At 41.7% G+C, this 21,717-nt stretch overlaps 5 protein-coding genes across 5 annotated transcripts in view; 2 read left to right on the plus strand and 3 right to left on the minus strand.

Annotated features, from left to right (window-relative positions):
- Positions 1-1,552: 1,552 nt before the first annotated feature.
- LOC148156608 (uncharacterized) lies at positions 1,553-3,842 on the minus strand. The gene is made up of 3 exons (XM_088009833.1): positions 3,803-3,842; positions 3,578-3,725; positions 1,553-2,711 (listed from the first exon to the last, which is right to left on the minus strand). Exons 1-3 carry the CDS (start codon positions 3,840-3,842, stop codon positions 1,553-1,555), a joined length of 1,347 nt encoding a protein of 448 aa, XP_087865959.1.
- Positions 3,843-4,999: 1,157 nt separating this feature from the next.
- LOC148156609 (uncharacterized) lies at positions 5,000-6,965 on the plus strand. The gene is made up of 3 exons (XM_088009834.1): positions 5,000-5,039; positions 5,117-5,264; positions 6,131-6,965. The coding sequence occupies exons 1-3, from the start codon at positions 5,000-5,002 to the stop codon at positions 6,963-6,965; spliced, it is 1,023 nt and encodes a 340-aa protein (XP_087865960.1).
- A 1,748-nt stretch (positions 6,966-8,713) lies between these two features.
- Positions 8,714-10,738, minus strand: LOC148156610 (uncharacterized). The gene is made up of 5 exons (XM_088009920.1): positions 10,699-10,738; positions 10,474-10,621; positions 9,612-9,998; positions 9,058-9,410; positions 8,714-9,018 (listed from the first exon to the last, which is right to left on the minus strand). Exons 1-5 carry the CDS (start codon positions 10,736-10,738, stop codon positions 8,714-8,716), a joined length of 1,233 nt encoding a protein of 410 aa, XP_087866046.1.
- A 4,515-nt stretch (positions 10,739-15,253) lies between these two features.
- LOC106923263 (uncharacterized) lies at positions 15,254-17,019 on the plus strand. Its single transcript, XM_014996208.2, has 3 exons — positions 15,254-15,359; positions 15,436-15,586; positions 16,320-17,019. Exons 1-3 carry the CDS (start codon positions 15,326-15,328, stop codon positions 16,897-16,899), a joined length of 765 nt encoding a protein of 254 aa, XP_014851694.1. The 5' UTR covers positions 15,254-15,325; the 3' UTR covers positions 16,900-17,019.
- Positions 17,020-17,539: 520 nt separating this feature from the next.
- Positions 17,540-21,717, minus strand: part of tomm40l (translocase of outer mitochondrial membrane 40 homolog, like) — a 5,704-nt gene continuing 1,526 nt past the window's right edge. Inside the window, exons 2-10 of the mRNA XM_014996840.2 lie at positions 21,369-21,550; positions 21,233-21,300; positions 20,414-20,506; positions 20,234-20,335; positions 20,054-20,159; positions 19,309-19,431; positions 18,672-18,748; positions 18,503-18,605; positions 17,540-18,349 (exon numbers count right to left, since the gene is read on the minus strand). Of these exons, the coding sequence (XP_014852326.1) occupies positions 18,210-18,349; positions 18,503-18,605; positions 18,672-18,748; positions 19,309-19,431; positions 20,054-20,159; positions 20,234-20,335; positions 20,414-20,506; positions 21,233-21,300; positions 21,369-21,550 (994 nt within the window). The 3' untranslated portion in view covers positions 17,540-18,209. The remainder of the gene's footprint in view (positions 18,350-18,502; positions 18,606-18,671; positions 18,749-19,308; positions 19,432-20,053; positions 20,160-20,233; positions 20,336-20,413; positions 20,507-21,232; positions 21,301-21,368; positions 21,551-21,717) is intronic.

Raw genomic sequence — 21,717 nt, forward strand, 5'->3', positions numbered from 1 at the left:
TGTATGACAGATTAAACTTCTGTGAGGTAACACCAGAATCCCTCCTATGTTAACCAAAGTTTGAATCTTCCTGCAGGAATGAAAAGGCTTCGTCTCACCTCAGATGCCTGATTTGATCTGTGACGTCTGTGAGGCCGAACCAATCCTTCTCTGAGTATTTATACAGATTAGGTGGCACCGATGAGATCCAATAAATGTCTGGAAGATTTCTGACCTGCGTCCGAAGTTCCCAGCACGGACTGTGCTGTTGTCACCTTTTATTGCTGTGTTTGTTGTTTTGGCTCCACGTTGCACTCTGAACATGCAGCCGGGTCAGAACCATGAAGGAACTCTTCAAACCTCGCTCAGCACCAGCTGGTTCCTAAACAAAATGAAATTCCTTCTTCTTCACTTATACCGTCTTTAATTTGTGACTGAAGCTTCACATTCTGACAGAAAACTCTGTATTTTACAGCTGATTGACAGCACAGCAGGGAAAAGGTCAAAGGTCATTTCTATATCACATCATGGATTTGACATAACAGCTGCAGACTTCATTTATAAAACTTTTATTAGGTGGCTAATGATTATTGCACTGATACTTTATGATTAACCCTGTTGATGATTAAAAATAAACAGATATGATGAAATGTAATCATGTAGAAACACCAGAAAGACATAAATTGCAATTTTGTATAAAGCAGATCAAAACACACAAAGACAAAATAATTGAATTAACCTTTTTCTGAGATTAGGGAGTTTCTGTTAATGAACCAAAAGCCCACAAGGTCACTGAAATAACTTGAAATGGTAAAAAAAACCCTGAAGATTTACAGATAATTAATCAATAAAAATCAGACAATGGCACTTTGACCTTAAACTAATAAATAATATTTGTAACTATCGTCACTTTCGCATCAAGCTGCTTGGAGTTGGTCTGATAGTTTTTACCTGTAAGTCGGTCAAATGGCTCAACTTATCCCAATGTTTCCATTTTAACTTTATTTGTGGCAACAGGTAGTAAAATACTACACCTGTATGTTCAGTTTATGACCTCGTGTCGTAAGTCATACATACCACAACTGATATATGAAACAAACTTAAAAATATCTTCTATGGTCTAAACGCCATTCATATGAAAGTTATGATAGACCAGATTCACTGTTAAAAGTGGAAACGTTATAAAACAACTATACTTTTATAAAAGTTGAAATAAAAGTCTAACAACGTTACCAATGTGGTTCCTGCCTTCAAATGATGCCTTGCTTCTGACTATTTGGTCACATGATCAATGTTTTTTTTAACCGTTTCCTAGCAACAATGGGTGGCGAATGTTGTCAAGACAACATAACTGACAGCAAACTAAAGTTGCACAAGTCAATCTGATTTTATTTAGTTACAAAGGAAATTGATTAAATTTAGCCCTTAAAAATGCATAATGCAGTATTGGCACTGAGATCGTTTATTTTATTGAAAGAATATCAGACATTATAATAAATTAAACATTTTAACATTTGAATACCAAGCTGATATCAATCTCAGATGTGAAGCTGATCTAATACAATAAATCCATTCAGTCTACCTTTTTCTGACTCTGTGCCCAGTCCTCCCACAGAGACGCCAGGTCGTCCTGCAGGCTGTCTGAAGCCTTATTCAGCTTCTCCCGTCTTCGACTACGTGGAACAATTTTCTTATTCAGGTCATAGGTAGTGTGGGTAAGTTTAGCCTCAAAGCGGACAACCAGGGAGAACAAGGTCACCCTAAAGTTTTGAAGACTGTCATACACCTTCTTCTTCAGGTTGGGATAATGTTGGTGGTCAAGGCGGTATCTGCGGTCATGGAGATGGTGACCAAATAGTTTGTACCAAAGATTATGAAGATAACGATGACGGTGATGGTGGTCATGGGGGCCTTTGCAGTCGTGGGGGCCTTTGCAGTCATGAAGGCCTTTGCAGTCGTGGGGGCCTTTGCAGTCATGAAGGCCTTTGCAGTTGTGGGGGCCTTTGCAGTCATGGGGGCCTTTGCAGTCGTGGGGGCCTTTGCAGTCATGAAGGCCTTTGCAGTTGTGGGGGCCTTTGCAGTCATGGGGGCCTTTGCAGTCATGAAGGCCTTTGCAGTCATGAAGGCCTTTGCAGTTGTGGGGGCCTTTGCAGTCATGAAGGCCTTTGCAGTCGTGGGGGCCTTTGCAGTCATGAAGGCCTTTGCAGTTGTGGGGGCCTTTGCAGTCATGGGGGCCTTTGCAGTCATGAAGGCCTTTGCAGTCATGAAGGCCTTTGCAGTCGTGGGGGCCTTTGCAGTCATGGGGGCCTTTGCAGTCGTGGGGGCCTTTGCAGTCGTGGGGGCCTTTGCAGTCGTGGGGGCCTTTGTGACCATGATTATGGTCACCATGAGGATGATGATGGTGGTGTACAAAGTAATTCTCCACATGGTGGTGCAGGTCTTGGATCTTCTGCACCAAGGCGACCTTCAGGCCTCCAGGGTCCAGGGCTTCAGCGTAGTGGGCGGCACACTTCTTGATGTCCTCCAACCTCCAACGGATTTGATCCGCCAGCTCCTTGGCGTGGGAATGTGTCTCAGCTTCCAGATAGAGCAGAAAATGGTCCAGGTCGTGTTGCAGGTGATCTACCTCATGGCAGAACCTACTGTAGAAGTCCTTGATCCACCAAACCATGTGAGTGTGCACATTATAGAGAAAGGTGGAGATGATTTCGAAGCTCTCTGCGATGAGGGAGCTGCAGAGACAGACACAACCCTGATGAACACCTTGTTTCATGACCCAGTTCAACATTGATTCACTTCTCTTTCATCAGATATCTTGTTTATGTAAATTCACCGTTCTGTTGAAACTGAACCAAATAATTAAGTGAAGTCTTGACTGTGTTGAAGGAAGAAATCTGTTTTATTCAACAAGATGAACCTTGTCCAGAGAGAGGGAGAACGTGTTGCTAATCAGAGCCAAGCAGGCATGTCAAGGTTAGTTAGAAACATGCATATTACTAACTAACCTATGCTAGCATAGGCTAGGGTAGGTCTATGGGCTACACAAAACATGTTCATGATATTTTTTCCACAATATCCTTCTAAGATAATCATTTCTCAGTCTCCTCAATTCTACCAATTTTGAGCGGCTTTAGGGCCTCTGTCACTTTAAATCCATGCTGCTGCCACGCCTGCCAAACGGCCACGCCCATTTACACTCGAATGTGGTAAAACCAGCCAAAGGTGCTTGAGCTCTGCTTGGGTTGCTAGGTAACGGATGGGATTGTTGTGGTTGCTGGGCAACGGGGCAGTCAGTGCCTGCTGATTTGTGATATTACATTCTGAAGGATTTGGAAATGGCTCATTTTCCAGACACCAAAAAAACATGAACTTATTGCCAAAACACCATGTTGGTGTTATTTAAGCGATTGTATTGCTTTTAGAAGCAGTAGAAAGCCAAATGGAAGAACAAAACATGCAAAATGTCCCACTTATAGAAATGCTTCCAGTGTTTAATAAGAGACAATAACAGCAACAAATAAATAGATTCAGTCTCTGTCCTAACCTCAGTGAATATTTATCCAGTTTTACTGTAGAAAGTTTGGAGGTTTCCTCTTACCACAGATACTGTCCTGGATGTGAATGTCTGATGTCCCACACATAGTCCTTTGGGGTCATCGTTGACTTCTGGACATAGTCCCAGTAAGCGTCCTGCACCATCTTTACCTGGCTTTTAGACGGAGGGTCATGCTGTCCACCATTGCAACCTGCAGACACAACACAGCTTAAAGCCTTGTTTTCTTCTTCCTCTGAGATTTTCACCAAAGCCTCAAGATTTTCTGACCTGTGAGGAAGACGAGGACGAGGATGACCAGGATCTTCATGGCCGCCTTGAAAAAGAGCCAGAGTTATCGCTTTCAGGTCCGGGTTGATCCAGAGGACAGACGCTGAGGAGCGGAGTCCGACCTGTCCAGCCAGTCAGCCGGCTGATGGACGCTGAAGGTGTCTTCATCAGTATTTATAGGCAGCATAGCTGAACGGAGGAGATGCTGAGCTCAGAGCTGCCACCGCCTGAAGAGGCGACATCAGGACGTCCGTCTCCATGAACGTCATGTCCACATTTCAGCTGATGTCAACCTGCTGATGGGACCAAGCTGCAGTGTCAGGTTTTTATTTCTGTTTAATCTCAGAACTTTTCTTCTCTTTAATTCATTCACACTTGGACTGTATGATTTTCTCTTTTAGTTAAATAATCTAAAACGGCTTCCAGTCAAATTGGAAACACAGTAAAGATGAAATAATACTATATTTAGGGGAAATAACATGCAATAAGAATTTACATGTCTTAATATACAAAATTGAACAATTAGATTTTAGTATATAATTTCTATATTTTATTATATTATGTTAATTTCTTAGATTTTAATTTATATATTTGTTGAGGATTTGAAAGACGCATTTCACTAATTAATGTGTATGTATACTATCCACTGGGAATCAACCATTGAACTATGCTGCTTTATTCTTAGTCATTAACTTAATTTGTTTATGCCATTAAAAAACGTTCAATTTACCCTCAACAACAGCATACAATTAGCCTTGAATATGTTTTTTTAGGTATTATTGTTCCAGATCACATTATGAAAAACTGTTAGATGTTTTGAAACATTTTAAGCTGCTTTGGAAACTGGCTTCAGGTTAGATGTTAATGTTTGATGTTAGTAAGTATTTGTCAGGAATAAACCACAAAGAGTTGAATGAATGTTCTCAGCTTGGTCCCATCAGCAGGTTGACATCAGCTGAAATGTGGACATGACGTTCATGGAGACGGACGTCCTGATGTCGCCTCTTCAGGCGGTGGCAGCTCTGAGCTCAGCATCTCCTCCGTTCAGCTATGCTGCCTATAAATACTGATGAAGACACCTTCAGCGTCCATCAGCCGGCTGACTGGCTGGACAGGTCGGACTCCGCTCCTCAGCGTCTGTCCTCTGGATCAACCCGGACCTGAAAGCGATAACTCTGGCTCTTTTTCAAGGCGGCCATGAAGATCCTGGTCATCCTCGTCCTCGTCTTCCTCACAGGTCAGAAAATCTTGAGGCTTTGGTGAAAATCTCAGAGGAAGAAGAAAACAAGGCTTTAAGCTGTGTTGTCTCTGCAGGTTGCAATGGTGGACAGCATGACCCTCCGTCTAAAAGCCAGGTAAAGATGGTGCAGGACGCTTACTGGGACTATGTCCAGAAGTCAACGATGACCCCAAAGGACTATGTGTGGGACATCAGACATTCACATCCAGGACAGTATCTGTGGTAAGAGGAAACCTCCAAACTTTCTACAGTAAAACTGGATAAATATTCACTGAGGTTAGGACAGAGACTGAATCTATTTATTTGTTGCTGTTATTGTCTCTTATTAAACACTGGAAGCATTTCTATAAGTGGGACATTTTGCATGTTTTGTTCTTCCATTTGGCTTTCTACTGCTTCTAAAAGCAATACAATCGCTTAAATAACACCAACATGGTGTTTTGGCAATAAGTTCATGTTTTTTTGGTGTCTGGAAAATGAGCCATTTCCAAATCCTTCAGAATGTAATATCACAAATCAGCAGGCACTGACTGCCCCGTTGCCCAGCAACCACAACAATCCCATCCGTTACCTAGCAACCCAAGCAGAGCTCAAGCACCTTTGGCTGGTTTTACCACATTCGAGTGTAAATGGGCGTGGCCGTTTGGCAGGCGTGGCAGCAGCATGGATTTAAAGTGACAGAGGCCCTAAAGCCGCTCAAAATTGGTAGAATTGAGGAGACTGAGAAATGATTATCTTAGAAGGATATTGTGGAAAAAATATCATGAACATGTTTTGTGTAGCCCATAGACCTACCCTAGCCTATGCTAGCATAGGTTAGTTAGTAATATGCATGTTTCTAACTAACCTTGACATGCCTGCTTGGCTCCGATTAGCAACACGTTCTCCCTCTCTCTGGACAAGGTTCATCTTGTTGAATAAAACAGATTTCTTCCTTCAACACAGTCAAGACTTCACTTAATTATTTGGTTCAGTTTCAACAGAACGGTGAATTTACATAAACAAGATATCTGATGAAAGAGAAGTGAATCAATGTTGAACTGGGTCATGAAACAAGGTGTTCATCAGGGTTGTGTCTGTCTCTGCAGCTCCCTCATCGCAGAGAGCTTCGAAATCATCTCCACCTTTCTCTATAATGTGCACACTCACATGGTTTGGTGGATCAAGGACTTCTACAGTAGGTTCTGCCATGAGGTAGATCACCTGCAACACGACCTGGACCATTTTCTGCTCTATCTGGAAGCTGAGACACATTCCCACGCCAAGGAGCTGGCGGATCAAATCCGTTGGAGGTTGGAGGACATCAAGAAGTGTGCCGCCCACTACGCTGAAGCCCTGGACCCTGGAGGCCTGAAGGTCGCCTTGGTGCAGAAGATCCAAGACCTGCACCACCATGTGGAGAATTACTTTGTACACCACCATCATCATCCTCATGGTGACCATAATCATGGTCACAAAGGCCCCCACGACTGCAAAGGCCCCCACGACTGCAAAGGCCCCCACGACTGCAAAGGCCCCCATGACTGCAAAGGCCCCCACGACTGCAAAGGCCTTCATGACTGCAAAGGCCCCCACGACTGCAAAGGCCCCCATGACCACCATCACCGTCGTCGTTATCTTCATAATCTTTGGTACAAACTATTTGGTCACCATCTCCATGACCGCAGATACCGCCTTGACCACCAACATTATCCCAACCTGAAGAAGAAGGTGTATGACAGTCTTCAAAACTTTAGGGTGACCTTGTTCTCCCTGGTTGTCCGCTTTGAGGCTAAACTTACCCACACTACCTATGACCTGAATAAGAAAATTGTTCCACGTAGTCGAAGACGGGAGAAGCTGAATAAGGCTTCAGACAGCCTGCAGGACGACCTGGCGTCTCTGTGGGAGGACTGGGCACAGAGTCAGAAAAAGGTAGACTGAATGGATTTATTGTATTAGATCAGCTTCACATCTGAGATTGATATCAGCTTGGTATTCAAATGTTAAAATGTTTAATTTATTATAATGTCTGATATTCTTTCAATAAAATAAACGATCTCAGTGCCAATACTGCATTATGCATTTTTAAGGGCTAAATTTAATCAATTTCCTTTGTAACAGCTGTTTCTATAGATAATGTACACAAATTTAAAATGACTGTCGAATGTAGGCCAGTACCCTACAAGACAAATCTCTGGGTTATGATGTTCTAATAACACACTTAATAAATCATTTCCAAATACAAACACTGCTGTTAACTGCTGATGATTCCATCCAAATTTCCTTACAGTTTAATAACATGTAAAATTGAAAAAATACTTAAGGTATAGAATGACTTGGTTCAAAATAGCCATTTGAACCAAGATATACTTTGTGTTGGCTACAAATTGTTTGTGCTTTGATTAGCCACCTAGCGAACCTAGCTGTAGTGGCTAATCTAAAAACAACTGTTTATGTCGGCCACTGGATTATATGAAAGGCTAACTATCAAATAAATTTATTCGGTTACATATGAAAATTATTTGGTTGTTTCAGGTACAAAAACGGCTTGGCTAGGGCTGGAGGTTATTGTTAGCTACTGGAAAAGTTAGCTATATCAAGTCGGAATTTTAATTTGCAAATTTAATTTTATTTATTTACATCTGACGAAAATACACCGCTTAAGATTATTGGTGAAAATTAATTTGTTTCTTTAGCCACTAAAACGGCTTTTTAAGGATAGAAGAACTCAATAATGTTAGCTGCTGGAAAGATTAGCCATAGCAAGTCTTCGGTTAAGAAAAGCTGTAGCTTTTGACATTTACTTGATCATAATTGGATATTTACTTGTTGGTTTGTTTTTTAAAAGTTCTCAAGGTTCCCAAAAAGAACTTGAAATTAGCAATTTTATTTAAGGTTAGCCAGCTAAGTCAAATAGCTACTTAGCTATCTGAGTTAGCCAGTAAAATAACTTGGTTACTGTTAGCTATATAAAAAAGTTGTTTATAAATATTATTCAGACATAACAATAAACCTTGACTAAAGTTTTTAGGCATTAACATCTCATTGAGGTTAGTAATAATAAAAATTGATTACCTGTGAAATCATCAGGCAGTGTTGTAAAATACCTGTTTAAAATGTGACACAATTAGCCAGTAATGCAAAGACGAACAAAAAATAAATGATTTTTGTTAATATCAGCAATTGGATCCACAGAGAAGACAGAGATTTCTGGCAGAGCAGTATATTACCTGCGTGATGAACATGTTTTTATCTGCTTTTTATTGCTGCTGTCATACCTGAATGTATCATGGGCAGATGAACGTCCTTACCTAGAATTTCTTTAGCTATTTGAGAATAAAACTGTTTTTTCTTAACTTTATTGTAATACAGGAGGCTCTATTGTAGCTATATTTGGGAGAATGCAAGTATTGCCAAACTTACATATCTCTCAGAACAAAAGGAAGAAGCACAATTTAGTTGCTCTTGAATAACTTTTAAATAAATAGTTTAAGAAAAAAACAAGAGTTTCTGTATTTCAATCTTATATTTTGATCAATAAATACCACAGACATTTTACAGAAAGCAAAACAAATCATACTGACTTGAAAAAATATGTCTCCATCAATATGTTTTAGTTATTAAAAGTAAAAATAAGATGCTTATGTTTATGTTGATAATGGCCCTTGGATGAAGCCACTTGACTCCATTCAGTCGGTCTTTTGCTGACTTAGGAGTAACCAGTCTTGCCATAGACTCTCCAGGTCATCCTTCAGGTGATCTGAGTCTTTAATCAGCTGACCATGGTGTTTTTTTCTTAGGGGAACCATTTTCTTGTTGATCTTTTTGGTAGTTTGGGCGAGTTCCACCTCAAACTTACTGACCAGGGAGAACAAGCTGGCCTTAAAGGCTTCCATGCTTTCTTCTATTTTCTTCTTCGTCTCAGGTCCACAGCCGTGGTCACTGTGACCGGGAGGATGATGGTGGCCAGGAGGTTTGTGACCATGATGGTGACCTTGATGGTGGCCAGGAGGTTTGTGACCTTGATAGTGACCATGATGGTTGCCAGGATGGTGGCCAGGATGGTGACCATGATGGTAGCCAGGAGGTTTGTGACCATGATGGTGGCCAGGATGGTGGCCAGGATGGTGACCAGGATGGTGACCATGATGGTGGCCAGGATGGTGGCCAGGAGGTTTGTGACCATGATGGTGGCCAGGATGGTGACCAGGATGGTGACCATGATGGTGGCCAGGATGGTGGCCAGGAGGTTTGTGACCATGATGGTGGCCAGGATGGTGGCCAGGAGGTTTGTGACCATGATGGTGACCAGGATGGTGACCAGGATGGTGACCATGATGGTGGCCAGGATGGTGACCATGATGGTGGCCAGGATGGTGGCCAGGATGGTGGCCAGGAGGTTTGTGACCATGATGGTGGCCAGGATGGTGGCCAGGATGGTGGCCAGGATGGTGGCCAGGAGGTTTGTGACCATGATGGTGGCCAGGATGGTGGCCAGGATGGTGGCCAGGAGGTTTGTGACCATGATGGTGGCCAGGATGGTGGCCAGGAGGTTTGTGACCATGATGGTGGCCAGGATGGTGACCAGGATGGTGGCCAGGATGTTGGTGATGGTCACAGTGGTGTTCATGACGGTGAGTTTCCAGGAGTTCAAAGCACCTATTCAAATGCTCATTCAGCTCCTTGGTCTTCTCCAGCAGCGCCATCTTCAGGCCTATGGGGTCCAGGGCTTCAATGTAGTGGGCTGCCACCAGCTTGATACTCTCCATCTTCCAGCGGATTTGAGCCACCAGCTCCTTGGCGTGGTAAAATTTGTCATCTTCCAAATGGTGCAGAAAGTGGTGGAGGTGTTGCTGCAGGTGATCTACCTCTTGGCAGAACCTGTGGTAGAGGCGGCTGCTCCACATGACTATCTGAGCGTACACGAGGTGGAAGAATCTCTGGACGGCCTCAACGCTGTGAGAGATGAGGGAGCTGCAGAACCACAGACAGAAATATGATCAACAACTTCACACAGGAAACAGCTTTTCTCTGTAGAAATATATAAATATAACGGTTCTTAATATTATTAATAATAATAACAACATTCCTATTATTATTTCATTTTATTATTATAACAATGTGATTATTATTTTTATAAATAGTAATAATAATTATAATAGTTATTAAACATGTAAAACTACAATTAATGAAATAAATAAATAAAAGAACATAGAATTTTAAAAGAATAAAATAGTTGCTGAGAATTAAATTATAGATTAAAACATTTTTAAATTGATTATTAATGACACATACAAACAATAACCCAAATAACTAAAAATAAAACACTGTGACTACTGAAATATGTTTGTTTTCTTAAGTTTAGATTTCCATAGCTTCAGCAATGATGAATGTTCCCTTTAAATATTTATCCAGTTTTACTGTAGAAAGTTTGGAGGTTTCCTCTTACCACAGATACTGTCCTGGATGTGAATGTCTGATGTCCCACACATAGTCCTTTGGGGTCATCGTTGACTTCTGGACATAGTCCCAGTAAGCGTCCTGCACCATCTTTACCTGGCTTTTAGACGGAGGGTCATGCTGTCCACCATTGCAACCTGCAGAGACAACACAGCTTAAAGCCTTGTTTTCTTCTTCCTCTGAGATTTTCACCAAAGCCTCAAGATTTTCTGACCTGTGAGGAAGACGAGGACGAGGATGACCAGGATCTTCATGGCCGCCTTGAAAAAGAGCCAGAGTTATCGCTTTCAGGTCCGGGTTGATCCAGAGGACAGACGCTGAGGAGCGGAGTCCGACCTGTCCAGCCAGTCAGCCGGCTGATGGACGCTGAAGGTGTCTTCATCAGTATTTATAGGCAGCATAGCTGAACGGAGGAGATGCTGAGCTCAGAGCTGCCACCGCTCCAGGAAAGTCCTGCTTACAGAGCTGATAATAGGAACTAAATGCTGACATTATTCATTAGGACACAGTGATGACACTGATGATTAATTATCAGCAGATACACCAAAGTATCAACATTATTGTTTTACATGTTTGCCTCTCCGAATCTTATTTGTGATTCAGCCCAGTTATTTTATTTGGGTCAGAACCTTGAGCTTCTTCCACTAGAACTGAACATTTTCTATGTTTGAATCAATCTGTCAGCTTTTACTCATCTACATAACAATTAAAAACTAGTGATATAAGTTATACATAACATAACTAAACTGCAGAGTTTCTGTTGAAGGTGATGATTTGCCCAGTGACAGTTTATGGAAATATCTGTTTTATCCCAGAATAACCACAAACTTCAGTGTTTATCTGAGACTTTGTGACATAGAGCAACACAAAGTAGATCATAATGTTTTGAGGTCTCTTCAAAGTCAGTGAAACACAGGCCATTCAAGAGATCTTTCCTCCCAACAACCATCAGCATCTAAACAACTCTGAAGAATTTTAATTAATTTGAGTTACAACAACATTTAATTTCCTTTTGGCATCAACAAATGTTTTAATTATAAATAGAAAAATTCAGAGATATTTAAAAGATGTGCGGTTGAGTCAGGTCTATCGGGCCTCAGATTGGAGCATTAAAGCCTAAAGAGTCTAAAACAAAAGATTTGCAGGTTGTGTCTGTCGTATTTCAGTTCCATGTCATTAAAATGTCCAAATGGTGTTCATGTTCAGAAGGACGCTAATGTTAGCTTACATGCTACTGTTAGTATGTGAGCTACCAATGGCATGTTGACTAACACTTACTGACTCCATTCAGCACGTAAGCATTAAATTTACAGTATGTAATTTTTATTAAAAAAAAACCTTTTTAAACATATTTACAGAAGCATGATTGACAGCGCTAAGACCCTCCTTCTGGCTCTGATTGGTCGGTCAGGAGTGGCGCATTCCTTCAGACGGTAAGAGCAGCTCCAGGAGGAGATCGACCTTTTGACAGATTATCTGTCTCAAACTGTCACAACATGGTGACAGTTTTAACACACATTTTTATAAAAGATACTTACTCCTGCTTTTATGCATAAACTAAAGCTAGCTAAAATGCTAACATTGGCTTAAATGCTACAAATGGCATGTGATTCACAACGTATTGCCTAATTTTGACTTACTCCATTCAGTAGGTTAAGTTGAGCTTTCATATCAATATCAACTAAAATGCTAACATCAGTGAAAATGTTAAAATTAGCATGGAGGCTCTTAGTAGCATGTTGACTACAGTGACGTAGTCCGTCAGCTAAAATGCTAATGTTAGCTAAGTGCTGCCACTAAAACATGGAGTATCAGTAGCATGTTAGTCATGTGGAGCTGACTTTCCAGTCGCAGCGTCCCGATGTTTGCTTTCAGGAGCTTTAAATGTGTAAAGAAAGTTAAAAAACTGAGACTTTTACTTTGATATTTTCTGTAAGCTTTAAAAGGCCAAACTAATCTCATGTAGCAGCGGTTTGGTTAAACCAGGCATGTAAAGGCTAATGCCAGAATCATCTGCTGTGGGAAACATGAAGGCTTTTATTTTGTTGATTTAACCTTCTTCCTTCTCTATCTTGGTGATTTTAAATGTAGAGACAAGGTGTGACCTGAAGGTTCAAAGCAAACTGGACTTCCAGAACCTCAGCAGAACCTCAGAAGTTCATGCAAAAGGAGCCCAGACCAAGAACTGAGGCTTTAAAAGTGGACATAGTTTCCAGAAGCTTTTCCAATTAAAATATAATTTTTATTGATCTGATGTAACATTCTGATCTTCTGACACATGATGTTGGTTTCCATTCAGAATAATCAGGCCTGCAGAGAATAACAGCTTATTTCCCTCTGAGTGTGAAGAATCATCCTAATAGATGAGTTTAGTTTTCTGACATGAGGGACAAACAGGACAGAAAACTAAATACATAAATAAATTCCCAGGCTTCAACGGCACCAAGAGCGACCGATGAACAGATTTATCAGCTTCACTCTCAAAACCTTCAGCAGATAAAAATAGTTTGTTCTGATCCAGACCCGGGTAATCGGCCGGGATCGTTCCTGTCCCCAGAGGGATTGTGGGTCATGGAGATGTAAGTCGGACTTTGATCCGTGACAATCTGTGCTGGAAAGCGCTGCGTGTCCCGACACAACCCAACCGGCTGATAAGTTTCCCTCGGAGGAAAAGAAAACTGCTGATAAACTTGTTTCTGTCTGACGTCCACAGAAGAACCTTGAAGAAACCCAAAGAAATCTGAGTCACAAACGAATGGCCTTAACGTTCATAAAGACAAGTAATGTAACGTCTTTTTAGAGGTTTTCAGGAAACATTGGGGTTAAAATCTGACTGTAGGAGTTATTGTTCATCAATGTTTACACGTTTTCTAATAGGTGAAGTCATTTTTATCCCAAAGGAGCTTTAAGAGGAGTGAAGAAGATCCGGTTTGTTTCTGCAGAAAATCAACAAACACGTCAGGAATAAAACTGATATTGCAGAGCGAAGCATAATGAGATCCATGTTGGCTGGAGTTTATTCTGCTCCGTTAGAAGCTGGAGATGGTTCGCATAAATACTCAGGTAGGCTGTGGTCTCCCACAGCATGATACTGCCACCACCGACCTGAACCAGCTACAAAGGAAGATGGACCCGTGGCTCAGATTAGAGCAGTAAATGTTGCACCTGAAATTCAAACTCATCGAAGTGGACATAAACACATTAATTTGATTAATTTATTAATTACATAGATTTGAACAACTAATAAATATATGTATATATATTTTTTTCTTTTTGTTCTGGCCGGAACCTTTGTATTTGTGCGTTTCCGGTACACCTGTAAATGTGACGCACCATAGCGATGGACGACAAAGCGGTTTCTCTCGGCCCACTAGGTTTAATTTCTGCTTCTAAACGATCTGATTGGACTCTGGGAAAGATTATTGATGAGTTCAACTTGTTCTAGAAGGAGTTAGCCTACCAGCGAAGCTGTGCTAGCCCAAAATAGCATCCAATGCTAAGCATGTTGCTAATGCTAATGTCAGGGTCCACAGTCCACCTTTCTAAAGAGGCTCTGTGACTTTGCTCCAATCTGATGGTTAAAGATCAATAACAGATTAAAAACTATAAATATATTTGTTTGTGACTTCATGTGTTTATTTATTCAATAATTTCGCAGCAGAAAACTTTTTTAGAGTTGGAATGTTGTTTATTTTGTTGATAAAAGATTTTCAATTAAAAAGTGATAATTAATAACAGATGCTGCAATTTACTTGATTAAACATTTTACCTGAGTCCCTGACTAGTTATTACCACATCATGTGAGTCTGAGTGAGTAAATTTGTTTCTTTCAAACTGAAATAATGAACAATATTGACTTTTCTTCTTGTTTTTAACCCAAACTTATAGACTGATCCCTGCTGTTATAGATTGAACTCGACACACAGGGTCAAACAACCACAACTTCAAAAACTTGTGGTTCACTGATATGACAAAAGCTAAAAAATGTTTTTAAAAATAGATATAACAACATTCAGACTTTTGATTTGTGAAAACATGCTATTTTTCTTCAAAAATGCTGTTTTTTAGAACATTCCCACCAATATCTTTTCCCCAAACATGTTGTCTTAATGAACCTAAAAATAGAAATAAAATTATGGCTCTTTCAAAATCACTATAGATATAAATTTATGAGAAGTTGTCTTTTTTTTTTAAGGTAATGTGGACCTAAATCATTTTTAGCTGCTCTGAGTATAAAGGTCACACATTCCTGGTATAGAACTTTAATTTTGTAATTTTGTACAAAATAAAAATTATATAGCATATTTTATAATGGATTCTGTATTACAGCATTTTCATTAAACCCTACAAAAACTAAAGCAAACCTTACAGAACATACTTTCTTCATTTCGTACTCAAAACCTCAGCAGTCGTCACGTTGGAGGCCTGGAGCTGCTGCCATTTGATTGGCTGCTTCATTGTCAGGTGAGCCTAGTAGAGTGAACAGTTGGTTTACTGCTATATCTTCTCTTGAGACATTTTTAGTGATATAATAAACTAAAACAGTGTTGTTTCTGAGTTCTTATTTGGTTAAATGTGTATTTTCTCGGAAGCAGCTGGAAACAGGCTGGAACCGGACCGGCAGTCGGGATTCCCCGCCGGTAATCCGGTGCGTGATCCCGCATTGTGATGTGGAATGACAGCAGTGACAGGAATGTGTCCAACGGGGCACCTGCGGCGGGACTTTGCCCTCCAACCGGGAGCTATAAAACCCAGATCGGACCGCCGGGGCAGAGCACACCAACCCGACGCTGGAGGAGAACCCTGCTGCCTCTGACAGGTGAAACCCAAAAGGCTCAAACATGAAGATCCTCGTGGTTCTGGTTCTGATCTCAGGTGAGCGGATCTTGACGGTTTGAACCGATTTGAGCCGATCGGCATCGGGGATGCTGACGTGACGTTTCCTCCGCAGTTTGCAACGCCAACATCCTGTGGCAGGAGCCTCCGAAGAGCAACATGGAGGTGGTGAAGGCCGCTTTCTGGGACTACGTTGCCAAGGCAACGCAGACCGCCGAGGACTCTCTGCAGCAGATCCGGAACTCCGACCTGGGACAGGAAGTGAAGTAAGAGCCAGGCCTGACGCGATACGTAAACTATTACAATAAACGATAATATTATTGCTTTGAGATCATTTTCAGGTATTATACTGATAATAATGCAAAATTATCATCTAAAAGATAAATAAGCTTTAATTTTATAAAGAGCACTAAACTCTGGAGCTTACTAGGTGCATTTAGGTCATTGATAGAAAAAAATGTACTCAGAAATTTTGAGATTAATCTCAGAAATTTTCTAAAAGAAATCTTGAAAATGTTCAAGTTGGAAACTTAGAAATTCTCAAATTTTTTTCAAGACATTTCTTGAGATTAATTAAAAAATTTCTGAATTTTTTTAAACAAATTTTTCGACTTATAGAGCTCTGAAGTGTTTGTGTTTTACTAAAAATATTCTGACAATCTCAGAATGAGATTCATTTTGAGATTAAGTCGTAATATTATTCTCATATTACGACTTCATCCTGGCAATGCTGCTTCTTTTTTCTTGCACAACTTTGCTCTCACATCATTACAGTTGAAATACGTCTTTATTCCTGTAATACCATAAACTTTTTTCTCTTATATGACTTTATTTTCAGATTTATGACTATTTTTTTCTGTAAAAAGAATTTCCTTTCAATTATATCAAAATGAAACTTATGTGATTAATTGATTAATAGATTAATTGATACATTTCTCAGGTTTCAGTTTGATCCAGGCAGACAGATTTCTGAAGTGCTTTTTTTTCTCTTGTTCCCAGTGCAAAGATCTCCCAGAGCGCCGACACTGTGAACCAGTATGTGGCGTCGCTGCGGACCCAGGCCGCGCCCCTGACCCAGGATTTCCTGACCCGGTTCAGCCAGGAGGCGGAGCAGCTGAAGGCCCGGCTGGAGGGCGACATGGCGGCCCTGGAGTCAAACATCCGGCCGTACGGCGAGCAGCTGGTGGCCAAGCTGCAGGCGCAGGTGGAGGAGCTGAAGCGGGAGGCGACGCCGTACGCCGAGGCGGTGGACGGAGAGGCGCTGAAGGCCGTGCTGCTGCAGAAGAGCCAGGAGCTGCGGGCCCAGCTGGAGGCCGGCGCCGCCCAGCTGCAGGCCCAGATGGGGCCCTACGGCGACCAGCTGAGGGGGAAGATGGAGCGGAGCCTGGAGGACTTCCAGCAGAGCGTCGTTCCTCTGGCGCAGAGCTTCGAGACGCAGGTGACCCAGAAGGCCCAGGAGCTCCAGCAGAGCCTGGTTCAGAACGGCGAGGTGCTGCGGGCCAAGCTGGACGCCGGCGCTCAGGACCTGCAGGCCCAGCTCACCGCCCTGTGGGACGCCTTCACCCAGAAGACCCAGTAAACTGACTGTCCATGCGTATTTATTCTGGCTTCAGCCACAGCTCTTTATTTAATAACCTTCTGCACTTAACTTCATCTTCTAATCTTTAAATTTACCAAAATAAAGATGAATCCTCAAACATTTTTGCTTCTGCTTCCTATTCTTTTAGACATTCTTCTTATTCAATTATAAATTGTTCTTATTGAATCATTTCAATTAATTGAATTGAAATGTTTTTTTTGTCAAGTACCTTGAGATAACACAAGAGACTGAATATAAATGCACACCACACTTTTCAGATTATTATGTTAAAAACTACTGACTTATTAGAGGCCCAATAGAAACATTGACCTGCAGAAAAGGTTGTTTCCACCAGGAAAAGAACTAAAACATGCAGAATGCACCACTGTTTTAAATTCATTTTAAATATTATAAAATCTATATTCGATTATGTTTTTTCTTCAGTTCACATGATTTCATGTCAATCTGATAAAAGTGCAGTTGAAAAGAAGAAAACTAAAATATTTTGGGTGTTAAACTTTCCGAGTAAACACGTTTGAAATAATTATTTTAATGGAGTGAATCAAACTTGGATCAATTTGAATTTTCTAAAACTTCAGCAGAATTGGACCAGAACCGACTGAAGGATACAGAGACAGAATAATTTATAAGACATTTTATTTTATGGTATTTCTATCTCATCCGTTCAGGTTTAAACAGAAGCAGCAATAAAAAGGCAACAGAACCAATCAGGACGGAGAACAAGCAGCTCAGCCGTTGGTGAAGTCACAGTAATATTTAGTTCACTAACTAAATATTTAGCATGGTAACCAATTATTTGGCAAGCAAGCTAAATGCTAGTTAGCCTGCTAACTTAAATAGCTGCTGTTTAAGCTATTTAGTGTACTTTGCAAACTAAATATTTAGGTCCAAGATAATTTCATTTGGAAAAGAAATAATTTGAACCTGAATACTTTGAATCTAAATATTCAGTTTACAAATCAGACATTTAGCTTCCTAACTACATATTTAGTTTGGAACTGTAACATTTCTAATGTATAAATAAGATGGAGAAAATATGACTCTGGAAAATGAACACAGTTTTTCCTGTTATGATTAAATAACCCAAAATATTGCTGCTAATTTTTTACAGTGTAACTTTGAACCACATGGGTTTATATTTACTGAATAACAAAAGTAGGCTCCCATTAAAAACAACCAAAAACCAGGAGTAAGACTCAGAACAGGAAGTCTCTGCTGAATTTTACCCTGAACCACCAACAGCTGGATGCAGTAATCAGGCAGAGGGGCAGGGGGCGCCAGAGGAGGCGCTAGCGGATCATCACACCAAAGCCGCAGTGGAATTTGTTCTTCTGGTGGTTCAGGAAGGAGCAGAGCACCAGAGAGAGAGGAAGGGGGAGGAGCTTCTTCTCCAGCGTCGCTCCGACGACCCAGTTGCTGCTGATCACACCTGGAGGCAAAACCCAGAAGAAGAAGCATCAAAACAAACTCCTCCAGTTTATCATGCAACTTCTTTATTTTACAACAGATTTGTTATTTTATGCAGATTTTTAACTGAAATAACAGAAACTTGAGCATCAGCAGGTAGGTGAAGCTCGCTGACCTTTGAACTGCAGGTTAGCTTTGGGAACATCCAGCTGGTAGCCGAACGTCACGCTGCTGTCCTCCCAGAAGGATCCGGCCTCCAGCTCCACGCCGAGCTGCAGCTGCACAAACAGAGACGTTCAGGAGGAGCCCAACGTGGACGGCAACGCCACGGGGTCAGAGGTCACCTGATCGCTGGCTCTGTGGTAGTAAGACGCTTGAACTCCGGCCCAGCCGAGGGTCAGCGCGCCGACGAAGTTACTTCCTGTAGAGAGAGACGTAAACAGGAAACGGATCTGGCCCAGTACTGGACTGGTTCCAGTCTGACCTAAAGAACTGGGACTTGTTTACATGAACGGGGAACTTCTCCATGGAGCGGACAGGTCAGGGTTCCCAGGGTTCAGTCCTTTTTAACCCTCATGGTGCCAGTAGAACAACATTCGCTAGCGCGCTAACAGCAGAGCTAATTTTTCTCTTTCATTTTGTTTTACCCAACTGAAAAAGGAAATTATATCGTTTTTAACCATCCCATTATCATTTTTTTGTGTATTTTATTTTGATCTTCTTTTCATTCAGGTTGCAGTTCTCCATCACTTCCATGTGCTATTAGCAGATGAGCTAGTTTTTATTTAGTGCTTTAGATATTTTTGAAATAAATGGAGAAAACCATGACAGTTTTTCTTTTTTATTTAAGATATTTTTATACATTTTCTCATCATCGATATCAACATGGTTGAAATTAGCACTTTAGCTCTTCCTTATTCTGTCATGGCTCTTTGAACCGCCTCGTTGCTGAAATATGCTAAGCTAATAATTTAGCCTTACCTGTGTACCTGCCCACTAGCGACATAAAGGTCGCCTCGTCTCCGGGCCGACGCTGGTACACCAGCTGTCCTCCCATAGCCAGAGTCGGCGTTACGGACTGGAGGTAGTGTGTGATGACGACCCCTGATGATGAGAGAACATGCCCATCAGGTAAGGAGGAAGTACATCATAAATAAGAAAATGGCTACAAGGAAACATCTTTTGGTGTAAACGGTTTAAACCATGCAGTGCTGGACAATGAAACTATCACAACATAATCCTTTCATATCAGTGGAGGTCAATAATTATTGATTAGTTCTTGTTTTAAATATCTGAAATGCTGTAAAACCTGTTCTGTTTTATCCAGTTCTCACTTCACGCCGTTGTTTTTAAATTTCTTTAGCAGTTATGAGGCAAACCTGAAACTGCTGCTGTGCAGCTGTTGCTAGGCAACCAAAGTTGGGGGGAGGAACTTGAAACTGCCTGTTACCCAGTAGGTTGTTGCTAGGCAACCAAAGAGCAAGTGAGTTAGTCGAAGCCACCCAGTTAGCCTAGCTAACTGTTAGCGGTGAGCGGCTAAAGTCTTTCCTCTGCCTACATCTCCTAGTTTAGTGAAATTATTAAATATATGCATTGTTATTGATTTATTGTCCAACCCCATCTCCATGGCAACCATAAGATGCTAACTAAATGCTAATGGGTTGTTCAGGACCCAGTGGAGGGAAAAAGTCTGTCCCATCCTGCCATCTCGAGCAGAACCTGGTACCAGAATCGTCGAGGACGTCTGGGTTGGTGAAGGCGACCGCCGCCGTGAAATCCTCGCCCCTGAACTCGGCGTCGGCCTTCCAGGTCACGAACGTCTGCTGGTGGGTCTGACGACAGATTTACTCCGTCAGCAGCTGGAGAGAAAACCAGAACCACGGCGAAGCGGAGCGGTTCTGCTCACCTGGAAGGCCACTTTGGACCGGATCCTGTCGGTGACCTGATGGATGACCTGAGCGTTCAGGCTGCCGCTGCCGTCCACGTCGCCCACCAGGACTGGGTAGAACTGAACCGGAGAAACGACGACTCACATCCAGTTTGGAACCCAAACGCGAGACAGGAGTCAGGTTTTACCGCCGCGTACCTCAGCAGGACCGGCCTGACCGGATCCGACGAACATCGTTCCGAACTTGTAGCTGGAGTCTTCTGTGGAGCTGAGGTGCAGAGAATGATTCACCTGGAAGGACAAAACGGCCGATTAAAACCTGGAGTCTGGATGCAACCAAGAGAAAACAAACAGTTTCTGGCCTCAACGCGGTTCAGACACGTTTCAGGGAAATTTTCACGCTGCTCCAGCACTTTGGAGATAAAAACAATAAAACGTTTTGAAAGTTCTCTCACACACCTGACTGGTGCAAGAACGAAACACAGATTTAACAAAAAATCTCACAATTTCATTTTATTTATTATATAAAATATAAGCCAAACTTTATTTAGATCACAGAGATTGAAAATAAAAAATATTTGTCATTTAGCAAATAGAAAAAATCTGGTAAAATGTAACAGACCTGAAGCAAGAAAAGCTCATTTAACTCAAGACAGAAAAAATAAAATCCTTTTATCAACTGGAGTTGAAGTTCAGATTTAGGCTTGTAATCAAACGTTAGATTACACTTTGTTAGAAAACTGATCTTTATTCTTTCTTTTTTTTTAATAGACTTTTGCTAAAACTGCCACGTAAAGTTGTGGGTACACACATTTGTTTGTTATTCATCTTAAATGCAAAATGTTTTTTTGTACATTTCTGGCTTAATTGCTGCTCTGAATATGTTGTTCTTCCAGTAACTGACCTTTATTGGAGTATCTATTCTCCAGTTAATGATTAATTAATGCTTATTTTAACAATCTGTTAATCTTTTGAGAGCTGACATGCGTTCCCTTGCCGTTCTAAGCTCAAACGGACCTGGAAGTGTTTGCTCAGCGTCTTGTTCAGGACGAGTCGGACTCCGTTCACCTGCGTCGGGAAAACCTCTGAGGAGAAAAGCTTCAGGTTACCTCCAGCCGCAGCGCAGCGTCTTCAGACGCGCCGCTTCCGTTACCTTTACATTTTTGGTGACACTGCTCAAACTCTCCGGGGTTGGGCAGAACGTTCTTCGCCTCCCGCTGCGGTCTGGATCCGGTCGCAGGAGGAGGAGGGAACAGAAGCAACCCGAAGCCTCTAGGCAGCAGCGGCGCCGGGGAGGCAGCCGATGGCGGCGGGGCGGCTAAAACGCTGCCCATCCTGGGAGGAGGAGAGAAAGACCATAACAACCCAGAACAGGATCTGGGTTACCTTACAGACAGGAAGGAACAGTTGGGTTTGAAAAATATCTTAGCGCAAAATGGGCTGCTTCTTTCAGCCAGCTGGTCAGCAGTGCACAACAATGAGGAGTGGAAAGGTTCAACAAG

The sequence above is a fragment of the Poecilia mexicana genome, unplaced genomic scaffold (genome assembly GCF_051168715.1).
Source record: "Poecilia mexicana isolate PSO_F unplaced genomic scaffold, ASM5116871v1 scaffold_11, whole genome shotgun sequence".
In the NCBI taxonomy this organism is placed as follows: Eukaryota; Metazoa; Chordata; class Actinopteri; order Cyprinodontiformes; family Poeciliidae; genus Poecilia; species Poecilia mexicana.

Bases quoted from the DNA above. Each gene is read 5' to 3' on its own strand.
- LOC148156608 (XM_088009833.1), bottom strand. From the start codon at position 3,842: ATGAAGATCCTGGTCATCCTCGTCCTCGTCTTCCTCACAG. The intron at 3,726-3,802 runs GTCAGAAAATCT...TTGTGTCTGCAG, and splicing joins CGTCCTCGTCTTCCTCACAG to GTTGCAATGGTGGACAGCAT. The intron at 2,712-3,577 runs GTAAGAGGAAAC...CTGTCTCTGCAG, and splicing joins CATCCAGGACAGTATCTGTG to CTCCCTCATCGCAGAGAGCT.
- LOC148156609 (XM_088009834.1), top strand. From the start codon at position 5,000: ATGAAGATCCTGGTCATCCTCGTCCTCGTCTTCCTCACAG. The intron at 5,040-5,116 runs GTCAGAAAATCT...TTGTCTCTGCAG, and splicing joins CGTCCTCGTCTTCCTCACAG to GTTGCAATGGTGGACAGCAT. The intron at 5,265-6,130 runs GTAAGAGGAAAC...CTGTCTCTGCAG, and splicing joins CATCCAGGACAGTATCTGTG to CTCCCTCATCGCAGAGAGCT.
- LOC148156610 (XM_088009920.1), bottom strand. From the start codon at position 10,738: ATGAAGATCCTGGTCATCCTCGTCCTCGTCTTCCTCACAG. The intron at 9,999-10,473 runs GTAAGAGGAAAC...GTGGTTCTGCAG, and splicing joins CATCCAGGACAGTATCTGTG to CTCCCTCATCTCTCACAGCG. The intron at 9,411-9,611 runs TGGTCACCATCC...TCCTGGCCACCA, and splicing joins CAACATCCTGGCCACCATCC to TCCTGGCCACCATCCTGGCC.
- LOC106923263 (XM_014996208.2), top strand. From the start codon at position 15,326: ATGAAGATCCTCGTGGTTCTGGTTCTGATCTCAG. The intron at 15,360-15,435 runs GTGAGCGGATCT...TTTCCTCCGCAG, and splicing joins GGTTCTGGTTCTGATCTCAG to TTTGCAACGCCAACATCCTG. The intron at 15,587-16,319 runs GTAAGAGCCAGG...TCTTGTTCCCAG, and splicing joins GACCTGGGACAGGAAGTGAA to TGCAAAGATCTCCCAGAGCG.